Raw genomic sequence first — 17,410 nt, 5'->3', positions numbered from 1 at the left:
TCAACGTCACTAAGCATCAGAGAAATGCAAATAAAAACTACAATGAGATATCACCTCACCCCAGTCAGAATGGCTATCATCAATAAGACAAATAGTAACAAGTGTTGGAGAGGCTGTGGAGAAAAAGGAACCCTCATACACTGTTGGTGGGAATGCAAACTGGTGCATCTGCTGTGGAACGCAGTGTGGAGGTTCCTCAAAAAATTACGAATAGAATTACCATATGACCCAGCAATCCCTCTCCTGGGTATCTACCCAAAAAATCTGAAAACGTCTATACATAAAGACACGTGTGCTCCAATGTTCATTGCAGCTTTGTTTATGGTGGCCAAGACGTGGAAACAACCAAAATGTCCTTCGATAGATGAATGGATAAAGAAGTTGTGGTATATATACACAATGGAATACTATTCGGCAGTAAGAAAAGGTGATATATGGACATTTGTGACAACATGGATGGATCTTGAGAGTATGATGCTAAGCGAAATAAGTCAGACAGAAAAAGCAGAGAACCATATGATTTCACTGATATGTGGTATTTGAACCAAAAACAACAAAAGAACAAGACAAACAAATGAGAAACAAAAACTCGTAGACACAGACAATAGTTTAGTGGTTACCAGAGGGTAAGGGGGTGGGGGGTGGGAGATGAGGGTAAGGGGGATCAAATATATGGTGATGGAAGGAGAACTGACTCTGGGTGGTGAACACACAGTGGGATTTATAGATGATGTAATACAGAATTGTACATATGAAATCTATGTAATTTTACTAACAGTTGTCACCCTAACAAATTAAAGTGAAAGAAAAGAATTGTACACCTGAAATCTATGTAACTTTACTAACAATTGTCACCCCAATAAAGTGGAATTAAAACAAGCAAACAAACAAAAACAATAATTCATTCTCCCATCCCCTCAGCCCTGGCAACCATCATTCTGCTTTGTCTCTATGATTTTGACTTCTCTAAATAACTCATATAAGTGTAATCATACAGTATTTGTCTTTTTGTGGCTGGCTTATTTCACTTAGCAGAATATCTTCAGGGGTCATTGATGTCGTAGCACACTGCAGAATATTCTTCCTTTCTAAGGCTGAGTAATATCCCATTGTATGTATACACCACATTTTGCTTATCCATCTGTCAGTGGGCACTTGGGTTGCTTCCACATTTTCACTGTTGTGAGTAATGCTGTCCTGGGTACATGTGCACAGCTGCTTGATATGGCGCTAAATGGTAGGGTATGGGTAGCTGCCATTGTGCCAAGAGCTAAAACTGACCAAAATCGAAATTAACTGCAATGTTCTCCCCAAGCCTTCCTCTGAAAGTTGAAAGCCTTCAATAGACTCTTCAATTCCAAAATAGTCACATCAGACAGATTCTGCCAGTGTAACTGTTGTATAGGTAGGAAGGTAGATTTCTGGTGCTTGCTGTCTTCTCAGAATCCTCTCTATTGTGGTAGAATTCAAATGTACAATTAACCGTTTTAATATATATATATATATATATATATATATATATATATATATATATATATATATATATTAAGATTTTTATTGGGGAAGGGGAACAGGACTTTACTGGGGAACAGTGTGTACTTCCAGGACTTCTTTCCAAGTCAAGTTGTTGTCCTTTCATTTAATATATTTTTAAGTATTCAGATTGCAAATCCGTGTTCAGTATGATCTCAATTTTGTAAATATATGTGCATAGAAAAAAGATTGGAAGGAAATATATGAAAATGTGAGTAATGATCACTGCTGACTGTTAGGATTACATTTAATAGGATTTTTATTCCTACTTCTCTGTAATCTCCAAATAAGTTTCTATAACTTCTTTATGATAGAAGGTAATGATCCTTTTAAAAAAAAGACCAAAGACCTCCTCCGGTGTCTGTTCCATTGGGAACATAATCATGATGCCAGTGTTACTCAGTTGATCTCAAAAGACCAGCTTACCTGTACCCGCTGCTCCCTTCCTCTGAATAAACAAAACTTTCTTACTTCATAGGTAAATGCCAAAGAGCTTGATCCAAAATATGCTCATATCCAAGTCACATATGTGAAGCCTTACTTTGATGACAAAGAACTCACAGAAAGAAAGACTGAGTTTGAAAGAAACCATAATATCAACAAATTTGTTTTTGAGGCTCCTTATACATTATCAGGCAAAAAGCAAGGCTGTATAGAAGAACAGTGCAAACGCCGTACAATCTTGACTAGTAAGTAGGACTTTGTATGATAACTTCTTGTTTGACTTGATGTTTTTTGATAAACACAAATAGCAGCTGGCCAGCTCGAAAATGTAACTGAGGGGGGTGGGAGATGAGGGTAAGGGGGATCAAATATGTGGTGATGGAAGGAGAACTGACTCTGGATGGTGAACACATAATGTAATATATAGATGATGTGATACAGAATTGTACACCTGAAATCTATGTAATTTTACTAACAATTGTCACCCCAATAAATTTAAAAAATAAATTAATTAAAAAAAAAAGAAAATGTAACTGAAATTTTAATCATTCATTGTTCTGCTGTTCAGTCACTAGCTTGCACAAACGTGGCTGTGTTATAAACCATAGTTTTCCCATATGTAATTCGTGATTGCTCCAAGATGTTTCATAAAGAGAATTTCTCCTTCAATCCTGAAGTCATAAGGTGCTATATGGTGCCCTAACGTATTATCTAGAGAAACCATGGGGAGAATTAAACACAATGGATTTTTTTCGTTAATTTGGCTGTTTGAACAAATGATTTTTTAAGATAATAAATCAATCTTAACATTTTAATAGCTTCAAACTCGTTTCCATATGTGAAGAAGAGGATCCCTATAAACTATGAACAGCAGATTAATTTAAAGCCAATTGATGTTGCTACGGATGAAATAAAAGATAAAACTGCAGAGCTGCAAAAGCTTTGCTCTTCTGCTGATGTGGACATGATTCAGCTCCAACTTAAATTGCAGGGCTGTGTTTCAGTGCAGGTATGTTGATTGCTGTACATGTATTAAATGTTTCTTGATGTTCCTCTTGTTTTCCTAAGTACACAGAGCAAACATTAATTATAATTGTGTGATACTCTTATTGACTGCAAAAACCTGTGCATTATTTTTGATTAACTCAATATAGAAATTTTGTTCAGTTTCTATAAATTTTGTGTTATGTCAGAGGACTTGAACATAAATCCCTCTGACTGTAGCCAAGCTCCATATTTACATATCAGAAATCATTAAGTTATTAGAATATCATTGTTGCAGATTATTTGCTTTACTTAATCATTTTTCAAATGAATTTAAAGTAAGAATTGTAAATATGTTTCTCAGATGCAGATTTTTAACCTATTTGGTTTTTTTCAAAGAGAAATGCAAAAATTACTTTTTGATTATATTCTGACAACTCTCATTTTTCTCCTTTTGTAATTTAGGTAAATGCTGGTCCATTGGCATATGCTAGGACTTTCTTAAATGACAGTCAAGCTAGCAAGTATCCACCTAAAAAAGTCAATGAGTTGAAAGACATGTTCAGGTAAGTGCTTTGTCGTTTTCAGGTCAGACCTAGAATGTCCTTTCACTCCATTTTTTTCTTAAAAGAAACCAAAATATTCAACAAATAATATCCCTCCAAAAAAGGATAGTCTCTGTTCTCTTTTACAATATTTAAGTGCTCTCCTAATAGTACTTTAGTGAGGAAACATCGAATCTCTTTCTTGCTGCAGGGCATTGACAATGTCCTAGTGACCCAAAGGATGAAATATACGTTTACTTCATTGCTTTGGATGTTGTGACACAAACACAAGCCTAAATTCATGACGAGATTTCCTCCTTTGCCCAACTGACCTCACGTTACAGCATTTCAGACCATTTAGGGTAGGAATAAAGGTGGAACTGGAAGGATTGGAGAGATTTGCTCCTGTCCTGTGTCCTTAGTTCCACTTGGGTTCTACCAGTCTAGAGCATGCAACAGCTTGTCTTGAGTGAGCATCCCTGTAACTAAAGGCACATCTGAATGGTCTTGCATTAAAGAAAAAATCTGTTTAATATATAAAAAGAGTTTACATTCAGAATAAGAGACAGTTGAGTAAAATAGACTAAAGAGAAAGATGATAATTTATCCACTCATTTGCTCCTGACTTATTTCATTTACTTTTCCTGTCTATGAGTTAATCAGCTCTTCCAGGTTAGAGAGTAACCAGTAGTCATTCATTCACCAATATTTATTAGGGCCTGTCACGTACGAAAAGATTCTACCAGTTGCTATGATGGGGATACAAAACAAATGGGCCATGAGGTACTTTGTCTCCTAAGACCTACACTCTAATTATAGACATTAAACATAAACACATGAAATAATGGAAAAAAATACTTTTACAATAAGTCATCAACTTTCTGTCCCTACTCTTACCAATCCAGGGCATATACTTCACTGTACTGGGTACATAGTAAGCCCCAAATAAATTATTTTTGAATGAATGACTCATTATCTACAGACACAAATTAATGTTAGCACAAATTTAGCTGATATAATATCAAGTAAATGACTGAGCAAGTAGGCTTTCTAGGGGGTATATGTTTTGAGCCAGGTTTTAAAGGTGGTAAGAAAATGAGAGAAAAGAAAATGTATTTCAGACTTAGGGAGTGGCATTAGCAAAGGCACAATGAGAAAATACAGCATTCTAATCTTCCTTCTAGGTAAGCCATGGTTAAAGTGAGTATCAAATTGATTGTCAGTGAGACTTTCTGGGAGTAAATAACAAAAACTTTATCTTTGATCTTCATCAACAGGAAATTCATACAAGCATGCAGCATTGCACTTGAACTAAATGAGCGACTAATTAAAGAGGATCAAACTGAGTACCATGAAGGGCTAAAGTCAAATTTCAGAGAAATGGTGAAAGAATTGTCTGACATTATCCATGAGCAGGCAAGTATTAGGGTGGTTGAAAATGAAAATCTGATCTGGGGTCCCTAAAGTGTCACTTAGCAAAATCTATTAGTTCGAAGTGCATTACCTTAAAATTATTCAGTCTGTATTTTAAAATTTGTTTGTATTATCTTTAATCATTTAAGTGACATAATGCAAATCAAATTTGAAGCAATCATCTGAGGCAATTGCTAAAGCAATTATCAGTAATAAATCATAATCCTCTTTGTGCCACAATGCCATTAGAAGAGACTAGCTGAGCAAGTCTGAGTTGATCTGTGAACATGGATAAAAGTATCTCAAGAAGGGTCCTAAAGAAGTGGAATGATTGGCTCAATAGCCAAATCCCTAAGAAACTAGATACTGTCATTTTGGTGAGATCCCGAGTGAGTTCTAAAATTTGGGACTTGTTTTACTACCCATACGGCCTGCAAAACTTCCCATTCTCATAAAACTCCTTAGTATTTTAATCTATAACTGAGTGGTAATAACAATTACAACTAACTTAGTGAAACACAACCTGAAAAACATAGAAGTGAAGACCTGTTCACCACTTATGGCCAAATTATGTCATTATTAAGTAGTTATGACTTTTATATACCTGCTTACCTTAAAACTGCTGTACTCCTGGATTATCCTGGTAAACTTCATTCCTATATCGGTGGTCTTGAAATTTGTGTTTACAGCCACTCTATACATGGAGTGTCACTTAAGTATTTTAACATCTTAAACACGTTTGTAAAAGTCACAGCATGATGGTCAGGTCCCTCAGTGACTGAGCGTATTAAGCTTATGATAAAATCTCCTTCATTTCCTTACTCAGGAAAACACCCAATAAGATAAATATTTGCTTCAGAAACTCTTCAAACTCTCAATTTTTAAGAAATTAAGTTTCCTTAAAAGAAACGAGGATAACTACAACCCTTTAGAGAACACATTCTTATTCTTAAATCTGGCTCCAGAAATGAGACCCTCATCTGTCCTGCTATCTGTATTTCAGGGATTGCTTGAAGGCACTCACCTGTGTGAGACTGTCACACAAAGGGTATACTTACAAACAGGCCGACAGTGGTTAGCATCCAAAGAACTGCAGTGTAATGATGGGGAAAAGAAGTGAAGAGTTTTTCTAGAGAAATAAGAACTAGGTGACTTTGAATCAAGTTCTACCTCTCTGAATTTATTTTGTCTGCTTTTTCTAAGAAAGAGCTATGGCAAATTTAGTTACAATTAGCTCAGGGCTGCATTGAGTGATCAGCAGTCCAATTATCTAACCATTGTCCTCTTAGTATGGAGAATCCAATCAGCCAGACCAGTCTCCTACTCGCCCATTCTCTGTGGCTGGGAATCTTGTTGGCTTGAGGAGTCTGGAATCAGAGTTCTGTTTCTTCTTTTTGCCATCTTTATTTCTATTAGCCTATTCGGGAGTGAGTGCAAACTGTTCCAAGGCCTCCCTTTGCTGTTCAGTTTTCAGAGGCCCTTTTTGTTTCCTCATAGCAGTCAGGTGGTTGAGACTAGGAAGGTGGGGAACCATTCCACTTCCTTTATTGTCTATCTCAAGCTTAGTACAGTGGGGGTGTACCTCTCTGGACCATCACTGCTCTGAAGTATACTTTTATCAAATAGATGACATAATTCGTTCCTAGAAACTGACAAGTTTATGGGTTTCTGTTTTTCCATAGAAAAAACAGCGAAAGCTCCTCCTTCACAAAAGATATAAAATAATTACACGTGTCATTTAATCCAATGAGTACTATATTAAAATTATTTAATTTGCATGCAGCTGCATGACCTAGCTTCATGAACTGTAAATCATTCAAATTGAAAACAGATTATTCAATTTACTGCTATTACTGTGATTAGGATATTTAGAACAGTCATTTTTATAAAGTTCTTTTTCTCTGAAGCATAGATTTTACAAATCTGCTCTCATATATCCCACCTGTCTCATTTAATTCCCATAAATCATGGCTATTTTATTTAGTTGTGGAGACCAGCATTTTAGACCGTTGGTATTATATATTGTTAGTTAACCAAAAAAAAAAAAATTAGTTTCTAGTGGTTTATATTTATGCAACCTCTCCTGTCATAATGCATCATTTTCAGATGTGTCTTACTTTGGGCAAATGTTGACTTTACAGTGAATTTTTGTATATCAATATTTCCCATTAGATTCTCATATAAAAAAGAATGCTTTTGTGGCCATACACATTGAGACACATTGTTTCCCAAAGGAAAATATAATAATACAAAATAAAATAAACTGTGTGTACTAAAATATGAATTATTCTGTTGAGCTCCATAAATGATTATTTAACAAAAATATATGGCCTGGATGTTTCTTTTCAATGTAATCTGTTACAGTATACCAAAATATACACTCCTTTTTAAAACTTCTTCAAGCTTTTGACTTTTTGCATGTCATTCTTGTGCAGGGGCCATGCTAATCTTCTCTGTATCGTTCCAATTTTAGTATATGTGCTGCCGAAGCGAGCACAAGCTTTTGACTTTTCAACAGGGATTTATATTGTCTTACAACTATTAATTACAGGTTTCTTAGATTTGGTGGTGGCCATTGTGTCTCTTTGATATGTTTTATTTTCTTCACAATGATTTACCCTATTCACTTGTCACATCTGATAGGTGTGGATAATCAATCAGTCATCTCTTAAACCTACTACCGTGTTTTCCCGAAAATAAGACCTAGCGAGACAATCAGCTCTAATGCGTCTTTTGGAGCAAAAATTAATATAAGACCCGGTCTTATTTTACGATAAGAATGGGTCTTACATAATGTAATATAATATAATAAATATAATACCGGGTCTTATGTTAATTTCTGCTCCAAAAGACTCATTAGAGCTGATTGCCTGGCTAGGTCTTATTTTCGGGGAAACATGGTATGCTTTCAGATTCGTGCATGAGTGATGTTTTTGTAAGAGGAAATTTATTATGTACTTTATGTAAAACATGATTTATAGGATTAAATGATATGATGCATTACTGCCACCATAGACCAATTTGCAGGCTTAATACTGAAGTTTCAGAGCTAACTTGAGAACCAAGTATTGAAAGCTTGAGACCTAAGTTGGAACTATATAATGAAGAGCTTGGATTGATTTATATGCTATTCTTTTCTTCCATCTAATCCAAACATACGATCTCTGTTGCTTTTGATCACACAAAATGGATAAGTTAAAAATATCTATATTAATATGAATGTATTAATATATGTTTATATACTTATGAGATATAAAATATATTTTTGAAGTTCTTCATTTCCATAAAAGTCTTCTGTATCAATTAGCTTATATAATTATAGTGCATCTTTAGAAATATGCACTTATGACTTTCTCTTCATTTAATATTATTTCCCAAGTCTCCAGAGAAGGCACATAGGTATCTGCGTGTTTGAAAAGCCCCACAGGTGATCCTGAGAACCACTGTGTTAGAAGATGGTCCATAAACTCAAAGAGTCCACTGTTTAGAGCTCTTGTTATGACCATGTGTTAAAAAGTGTTAAAAAATATTTTAAAGATTGTATTACCTCTCACTTTCTATTGAATTTTGCATTTTACAGTCTTTCGTTTTTCTTAATGAGTAACCAGATCTTTTCTGCTTTTTTGCTATGCTGCCTTTGTAATACAGCTTTGAAGACCTAAGTCGGTAATGTTATTCTTTGCTCTTTCTGCTTTATGTCATTTTACATAGCTAAGTGTCAGTGGTGGAATTGAAATATGCCTGTAATTCCATATACACATACTTTTTTGGCAGTGGCTATTTTGCTTCATGATAAACATGCAGATTTTCTGTTTGTTTGTTTTAGATATTACAAGAAGACACAATGCATTCTCCCTGGATGAGCGACACATTACACGTATTTTGTGCAATTAGTGGTACATCGAGTGACAGAGGTTATGGTTCCCCAAGATATGCTGCTGAAATATGAGGACATGCAGATGTAAAGTGACAACGAGACTGACCTTTCTCAGGAATATTTGGAGCTGTGCAAATGTTAAAATTCAAAGATTTGATATACATGGAGTGTTTCCTCCTGGCACCAAAATTTTAATGCTTTCAAAAAGGGTGCTTATGTATTTGTAAATATTTAAGCAACTTGGAAGTGCCTGTAAAATTGCACCACTGTCCTTGGTTTGTACTTTTTTAGGTAAATCTATATACTGAGAAGTAGAGATCAAAAACATGAATTTGAATTGCTTGATTATTGCTTAAAATAATAATGGTACTATGTAAAAATTGTGTTATGGAACACAATAAAAGGTAAAACTTATTTGTAATTAGAAGTGAAGGAAATAATACTTTGAACTTACCATTTTTCTTGACAGAAAGCTCAATTCATTATCATACTAATCCTTGGAGAAAAAATGATCAAATTTCATAAAACATGGATATTTCAGATTGGGGAGATAGTTTGAAATCTTTAGTCAAGGCTGGGCTAAAGGAAACAAAAGTATTATTTTAAAAGGAAAATTTCACAAAGAAAGGTTATACATAGAAATACCAAGCCTACCGTTCCTTCATGTTTTGATCTGATGATGTCAGGTAATCAAGTCGGTTTCCTCTGACATACAAGACAAGGAATTCACATGTGGCATAGGTTTCCCTAGCAAGCAGCATTTGTTGCCAGAGCTTTATCATCTGAGGCTATCCATAAAGCCAAACAGAACGTTTCTGAGAATTTGCAGTCAGTACATACCATGCAACTTGAGAGCTATAGGAACAGAGTCTGAGGTAGGCATTTGTAATGATTATTTTCTTCAGTTTCCAAGGTTAACAAGCATTTTGATAGAACTTGATGGTTGCAGCATTTCTTGGATCACTATACATAATCACCACAGACAAAGCAACTGCAAGCTAGGGATTACATTTCTAACAATGAAGAAATCTCAGACTGCCTAAATAATTCAAGAGAAACCCAAGATGTGAAAACCTTTTTTAGCTTGGATTATCCAGATATTTTTGGCTGCCTTTCATGTAAACTTTTAAGTTTTACTTATTTTTCTTATGTATTTTAGCTTATTTTACAGACAAAAAACAAAAACAAAAAACCAAACAAACAAACACTGAAATATAAATGGATTGCATGGAACCCTGGCTTTTTAAATACTTTGTGATCAAGTAAACCTTAGAGATTATGCTCCTGGCGTGGCCATTTTTCTTTGCATGTCGTCTTTGAGCTTTCAGGGGAGTGTGAAATTATTTGTTGAAGGTTAATTTTGTATTTTAATAGGGGATTCAAAAATTTCAGAGGCAATTTGTAATTCCTTAATATTTTGGAGTAACCTATAGAGTTAGTTTCACCTTTAAAGTGATTATATTTGGCATGGATGTGTAAGGAACCATCACATAGAGTGAGTGCTGCCATATGAAAATGAGGCATCTTGGGGAAAATGTAGTGCTCTTTTGTCAATAATTAGTCCCTATTATGTCCCCAAGCATAGTGTTGTACACTGTGGGTAATTTTTGAAAGTATAATAAATGGACCCTGCCCTCAAGGAACGTGCAATCTAGTTGAGGAGGCAAGATATACACAAAAAGAAATAATACAAAAATTGACGATATAAGACAAGAAAAGTTGTATATGAGCATTGCCAAATGAATAACGCTGTCCGTAACTCTTAATCACATTCAAGGAATGAGAGGTCACTGTGAAGTGCAATGTTCAAGGATGGTTTCATGGGCAAAAGTAAGCCTTGAACAGGCTTTCAAAATGAGAAGGGATTCCAGCCAGGAAGAACATCATGAGCAAAGGTACAAAAAGAATTAGCAGAAGTTCAGGGGATGGCAAGGAGTCTAGTGTTGTTCAAGGGAGTAGTGGATAAATCTAGAAAGAAAACGTGGACCTAGATTTTGGAAGACCTTGAATGCCAGGCTAAGTATTTGGACTTTACTCAGTAAACATGGGGGAGCCAGTCAAGGTTTTTAAATAAAGATTACTTGATTAAATGTTAGTTTTAGAGATTTAATCCTTTATATTGCTACCAAACGTATTTGAGGCAGAGAGATGGAAATATGGAAACCAATCAGTTACTGCAGTATTCTAGTTATGCATCCACAAAACCCTACATGTGAGTGAGAATGAAGGACAAATATAAGAGACATTAGGTGATTTGAGCATTGAACTGGATATATATTGCAGTAGTGTCAAATGAAAACGTAAGACTGAGATTTACTAATGCTAAATAAAATACAGCTAAAAATGAAAACAAAAAAGATATTATGTGGAAAGACTGGACATGACTTACTGATGGCTATGAAGAAAAAGGGAAAAGATAATTTTGTGTCCTGTGGCCAATGACTTCTCCAGGTCATGGCACAATTTCTCTAGATTTATTTCACCAACTTTCAGAGTAACAGCAGAAAGCTATAGAGAACAAAGTGGGCTAGACTAGAGAATGGTAAATGAGTTTTGAAACAATGTATATATTAGGTATATATTGCTGTTTATACAGTTTGATTTCATGAAGTGATTTGGCCTCCACAAATTAATTCACATCAGAGAATATACTTCTGCTATACTGGTTATTTTGCAGTAAAGCTTGAATTCAGTTTCCCCTGGAAGCTATTGTTTTGGTAGTCTTCGAACATAGTAAAACAATAAGTCACCACTGGTAGTCTTAGTTTATCACTACAGTGATAACCCGTAGAGAAAATAATTCCATGCAAATTTTCCTAGTAAACACTTGCACCACTGCATCATGTCTATCAATGGGTTTGTTATCACTACCTATATTTATATGATTTGATTGCCTATATAAATAATGTAAACATATTTTTAAAAAATGAAATAGCAAGCAGCAGTGGTAGCAACAGCCTTGGAACCTTGACCAACGTATCATAGAACGAGAGATGGACCCACTGGTTAATTAACAAACTAAGTAAGCCAGCATAATTAAAACTCAAGCTTTTTATTATAAATACTAGTTTTATCTGAGATGAAGAACCTAAGTAATGTATTGGAATAATAGGAATTTCCAAACTCTTCAAAATATTAATAATCAGAGATATATTTCAGGCTTCTGGTCCACAAAATGGTGGACTAGCTTCAGTCTCAGTCTTCTTCTAACAGTACACTACTTCAGTTATCAAAACACATTTTAAAACTTTTTCCAACATGCTTTTTTTCTCTTGTTTTGCATTTTTATTGAGATATAATTCACACACCATACAATTTACCCATTTAAAATGCACAATTCAGTGGTTTTTAGTATAGTCACAGAGTTGTGTAACCATTACCACAATTAATTTTACAATATTTTTATCACCCCCAAAAGTTACCCCATACATATTAGCAGTCATGCCCCATTCCCCACCAACTACCTCCCAGCCCCTGACAACCATTAATTTACTTTTCTGTATCTGTGAATCTGCCTATTGTGGACATTTCATGTAAATGGAATCATACATTTTGTGGCCTTTTGTGACTGGCTTCTTTCATTTAGCATGATATTTTCAATGTTCATCCATATTGTAGCATGTATCAGTACTTCATTCCTTTTTACAACTGAATAATATTCCTTTGTATAATACACCCCATTTTATCAATTCATCAGTTGGTGCATATTTGGGTTATTTCCACTTTGTGGCTATTATTAAAGTTGCTATGAACACTTGGGTACAAATTTTTGTGTAGACATATTTTCAGTTCTCTTGGGCATATACCTAGGAGTAGAATTACTGGGTCACATGGTAACTATGTTTAACTTTTTGAAGAACTGCCAGGCTATTTTCCACAGCAATTGCACCACTTTACATACCCAGCAGTAGTATATAAGGATTCCAATTTCTCAATATTCTCCACAACACTTGTTGATTATTACCTTCCTAGTGGGTGTGAAGTATCATTGTGGTTTTCATTTGCATCTCCCTGGTGGCTAATGATGTTGAGCATCTTTTCATGTGCTTCATTGACTATTTTTATATCTTCTTTGGAGATACGTTTATTCAGATTTTTTAAGAATTGGGTTATCTTTTTATGGTTCATCATCTGTTCTAGATACAAGTCTCTTATCAGATATATGATTTCCATATATTTCTGTTCCATGGGTTGCCGTTTCAGTTTGTAAGTGTCCTTTGAAACACAAGTTTTTGTTGTTGTTGTTGTTGTTGTTTTCCCCTTCCGCCTCCCCCACCACTCCGGCGTAAGCTATTGTTTCTCAGTCTAGCTATGTAGGACACAGCTCCCTGGCCCATGCTGGTATTATGAGCCTTGCGCTCCCCCCAGCTGAGGCAGTCGGTTACTGGTTGGACCTCTCGGCCACTCACAGCACTTCATGTCAGTTCTCGCTGGCTGCCGGTCACTCACGCTGGCCACCAGCCGCTCCTGGCAGCACATGGTAGCCCACGGCAGCCCGTGGCAGCCCAGCTCCAGGGAGAGCCGTTGTTCACAGTCTTAGCTGTAGAGGATGCAGCGCACTGGCCCACGTGGGAATCGAACCAGCATGGCGCTCCAACCACCTGAGCCACCGTGTGAGGGTTGTGAGGGTTGGCTCACAAAAGTTTTCAATTTTGATGAAATCCAATTGTTTTCTTTTGTTGCTTGTGCTTTGATGTTGTATCTAAGAAGACATTGCTTAATCCAAGGTCATGGAGATTTACACCTATGTTTTCTTCAAGTTTTATAGTTGTAACACTTATTTGTATATCTTTGATCCATTTCAAGCTAATTTTTGTATATGGTGTGAGGTAGGGTTTCAAAATTCATCCTTTTGCATGTGGATATCCAGTTGTCTTAGCACCATTTGTTGAAAAGATTATTTTCTTCCATTGAATTGTCTTGGCACATTTATCAAAAATCAATTGACCATGGATTTATTCTGGACTCATAGTCTATTCCATTGATTTATATGTCTGTCTTTATGCCAGTACCTCATAGTCTTGATTACTGTAGCTTTGCCGTCAGTTTTTAAATTAGGAAGTATGAGTCTTCCCACTTTGTTCCTTTTTTTCAAGATTGTTTTGGATATTCTGGGTTCCTTGCATTTCCATGTAAAATTTAAACTCAGCTTGTCAATTTCTGCAGGAAAATAAAGGTAGCTAAGATTTTTGTAGGATTTGCTGTGAATAATTCAAATTGAGGAGTACTGCTATTTTAACAAAATTAAGTGTTCTAATCCACAAAGGCAGGATTTTAAAAATTTTATTTAGGTCTTTGATTTCTTTCAACAATGTTTTGTTGTTTTCCACGTACAAGTGTTACACTTCTTTGCTAAATTTATTCCTTAATTTCTTTTTAATGCTATCATAAATGGTGTTGTTTTTTAATTTCATTTTCAGATTGTTCATTGTTAGTTTATAGAAATACAACTTTTTTTTTTCCGTATTGACCTTGTATCCTGAAATCTTGCTGAATTCACTTATTAGCTTTAATAGTTTTGTTGGGGTGGGGGTTGGGGGTGGATTCTTTAGCATTTTCTAAGTAAGGTCATGTCATATGAAAATAGATAGTTTTAGTACTTCTTCATTTCCAATCTTGATTCTTTTTATTTCATTTTCTTACTTAGAACCTGGCTAGAACTTCCGGTAGAATGTTGAATAGCAGTGGTGAGAGCAGACATCCTTGTCTTGTTACTGATCTTCGGAAGAAGGCTTCCAGTCTTTCACCTTTAAGTATGGTGTTAGCTGTGGGTTTTTCATAGATGCTTTTTATCAGGTTGAGAAAGTTCCCTCCAACATGATTTGCATCTGTTTTCTGATTCAGTTTTCCCAGTAACCATATGATTCCTATATGGCATACAGGGAAACAGATGACCAATGTTTAAGAAATGTGCTCAAGATACATCAAATTAGAGATGAGACCAAGGTATCCTGACTCACACTCCACAGTGCTTTCAACTATTTTATACTATTTCCTATGGTCTCCTGCTGCAACTTTCTAGAGAGACCAAAAAAAGGTTCATCCCTTCCACCTTTTAATTAAAAAGGTAAGCTCCATAACGGTAGGGTTTGTGTCTGGTTTTGTACCTCTTTTTCCCTGGAACCTAAAAGTGCCTGGCACAGAATAAGTGCTTGTAGTCTCAAGGAAATAAAGCCAGTTTAGACAGATACCTCTGGAGCCTTTATTATGTGCAAGGCAATGTGCACAATATTCCAGCCCTCAGAGAGATTGTGGTTGAGGGGGAGATGAGACCTAGTCATATAAGAAGATAATACGAAGAGATCTGATAGTAGGAAATCGGAGGTAATAACAACTGCCTGAGTAGGCAGAGCCTTTCTAGGTGTAGAACAAAAAAGTCTTCGTGGAGGAGACGGGCATGAACAGAGCCTTGAAGGAGGGGTAGCAACTAACGTGTGTGTGTTGAGGAAGTACCTTAGGCAGAATTTTTGACAGGAAGTTAAAAAATGTACTTCTTTTTAATTTTTATATGAAATGATCATTAAAACCAATCACTATTACAAGGGACATGCAAAGCAAAAATAATAATAGAGTGCATATAAGATCAGGTAACATCTTGTTTTTCTCAGACTTATTCTTTGGTCTTAGACTTAAACTGAGTAAATCAGCCTTTTCTTTTTGTCCAGAAAACTTAGGCTCAATTTGCTTCATTCCCCCAATAGAAAACTTTTTCAGACAACCTGTTTCTGATGTACAAGTCTTGTTCTTTGTGTATTGTAGCATGTTGTAATAACTGCTTCAGTAGGTCTTCTAGAGTTGAGTTTTAAGGGCTCGACTCCTCATCCTGCACACTGACCACATGTGGCTTTGATAGAAAACTACTGGAAGCCATCATGAGCAAGTTAGGGCTGCAATCTGGGAATTGTAGACCATTCATCACACATTTATTGATTACCCATTGTGAGCCAGATATATGAATGATCGAGGCAGTATTCAGTGAGCAGATATGCAGATAAGCTATTACAATCTCATAGATAATCCAAGGGAAGTCTTTTTCTGTCACTCGCTGGACTGAGTCTTCTGAATGCTGCATCCTTGAATAGAAACATGTTTCAGAGGGATATAAATAATAGTGCCTAGCACTGACATATTTGAGCATTTAATATTGAGAAGCAAAAGCAGAGCCAATATAGATGTGGAGTTATGTTCAATGCAAAGCTGACCAAGTCCTATAGTACTCCTGCTGTGAATTATTTCAGAATTTTCTGTGTCATAGTCAGGATTTGAGAGGCCTCCAGAGCCACTGTAATTTCATAATAATAGTACTTTGTCCTCCCTCATCCCAAACTAAAGCTAGACACAGAAAATAAAAGGATGAGAGAGGAAAGTGTGCTCAACTGACAAAAATTTCTCCATCAGAATAAGTACGAGGTGTGATTAAACAATACAGTGAACGTTGCTGCTAAGTGCCATCCAATGGAAAGGCAGGGATATTCAATACAAGAAGCTGCATGTCAAACCTTAGTAATGATGTGTGACAAGTTTCAACTTGTTTGGTGCAGTCAGTTGGGTGTGAGATACACTTGAGAGAAGGTGTGTTTTACAGTGTGCTGTAAATCATCCTCTATCATGACAATGCTCCAACATCGCTTCTGGTATACAGCAATTTCTGTCAACTAAAGACATTATGGTGTGTCCTCATCCGCCTTATTAACCAGATCTGGCACCGTGCGACTGCTGGCTCTTCCCTAAAGAAAAAATGACCACAAAAGGTAAACTTTTTGAATTGATTCAGGACATCAAAGCAGCCACTACAGTACAATTAAAGACACTCATAAAAGAGGACTTCCAGAACTGCTTCAGAAAGTGGCAAAAACAAAGGGATACATGTGTTCAAAGCAAGGGGGAGTATTTTGAGGAGAATTAATGGTAATGTGTCTTTTACTGTAATAAATTTTTTATTTAAACATTCACTGTATTTTTTTTATCACACCTCATACAATGAAAATGAAAGACTTCCAGGAGGAAACTGTTGCACTTTGTTCCACCACAACTCCAAGTAGTCACAGGGTCAGCTGAGTACAATTGAGGTCACATGTAAGAGAAACAATTTTCATGGAAATAATTTTGGATGTTTACAAAGAACGTTTTTGAAAATAAGGTAATCTACCACCACCACCACCTCCTTTGTTAAAGAAACAAAACTCAGTCAGAGGTTTAGCCCTGGAAAAAATCTTCAGGATGGAAAATTCCAGCGCTATCCCCATTGATTTAAACATCTTGTGATTTTTCTCATTTCTCTTTGAATTGCCACCCCCATGATGCCCCCTCCCCCAGAGTATTTCATGATAACTCTGTGCTTCTAGATGAGGCTTTTTGGTGGGGGTGAGCTAGTTAAGAGTCCCCATCGCGCGCGCGCGTGTGTGTATGTGTGTGTGTGTCCTGACTATATTCTTCATAAGAACAGTTCTATAGGACGTGGAGATGATAAAGACATGGCCAATCAACCCAAAGAGAATGCTGATCATTGATAATGAATTATGTCAAGAACATATCTCCTTAGGGTCCAGTTATAATGGTCCCATACGATGTTCATTCATAAACATTCATGAATATAGAAGCACATCTCTTCCCC

The 17,410-nt window shown here is 36.0% G+C and overlaps 1 protein-coding gene and 1 non-coding gene across 2 annotated transcripts in view; one reads left to right on the top strand and one right to left on the bottom strand.

The window, feature by feature from the left end:
* Positions 1-12,550, top strand: part of DOCK11 (dedicator of cytokinesis 11) — a 212,920-nt gene extending 200,370 nt beyond the window's left edge. Inside the window, 5 exon segments of the mRNA XM_033112064.1 lie at positions 2,012-2,222; positions 2,796-2,986; positions 3,427-3,527; positions 4,784-4,922; positions 8,746-12,550. Of these exon segments, the coding sequence (XP_032967955.1) occupies positions 2,012-2,222; positions 2,796-2,986; positions 3,427-3,527; positions 4,784-4,922; positions 8,746-8,868 (765 nt within the window). The 3' untranslated portion in view covers positions 8,869-12,550.
* Positions 7,309-7,416, bottom strand: LOC117030667 (U6 spliceosomal RNA). The gene has a single exon (XR_004424437.1). It is a non-coding gene; the product is annotated as a U6 spliceosomal RNA (small nuclear RNA).
* Positions 12,551-17,410: the final 4,860 nt, after the last annotated feature.

This window comes from Rhinolophus ferrumequinum, chromosome X (genome assembly GCF_004115265.2).
Source record: "Rhinolophus ferrumequinum isolate MPI-CBG mRhiFer1 chromosome X, mRhiFer1_v1.p, whole genome shotgun sequence".
Taxonomy (NCBI): domain Eukaryota; kingdom Metazoa; phylum Chordata; class Mammalia; order Chiroptera; family Rhinolophidae; genus Rhinolophus; species Rhinolophus ferrumequinum.
Note: the sequence above shows the minus strand (reverse complement) of the source record. Positions and strands in the feature narration are given on the sequence as shown.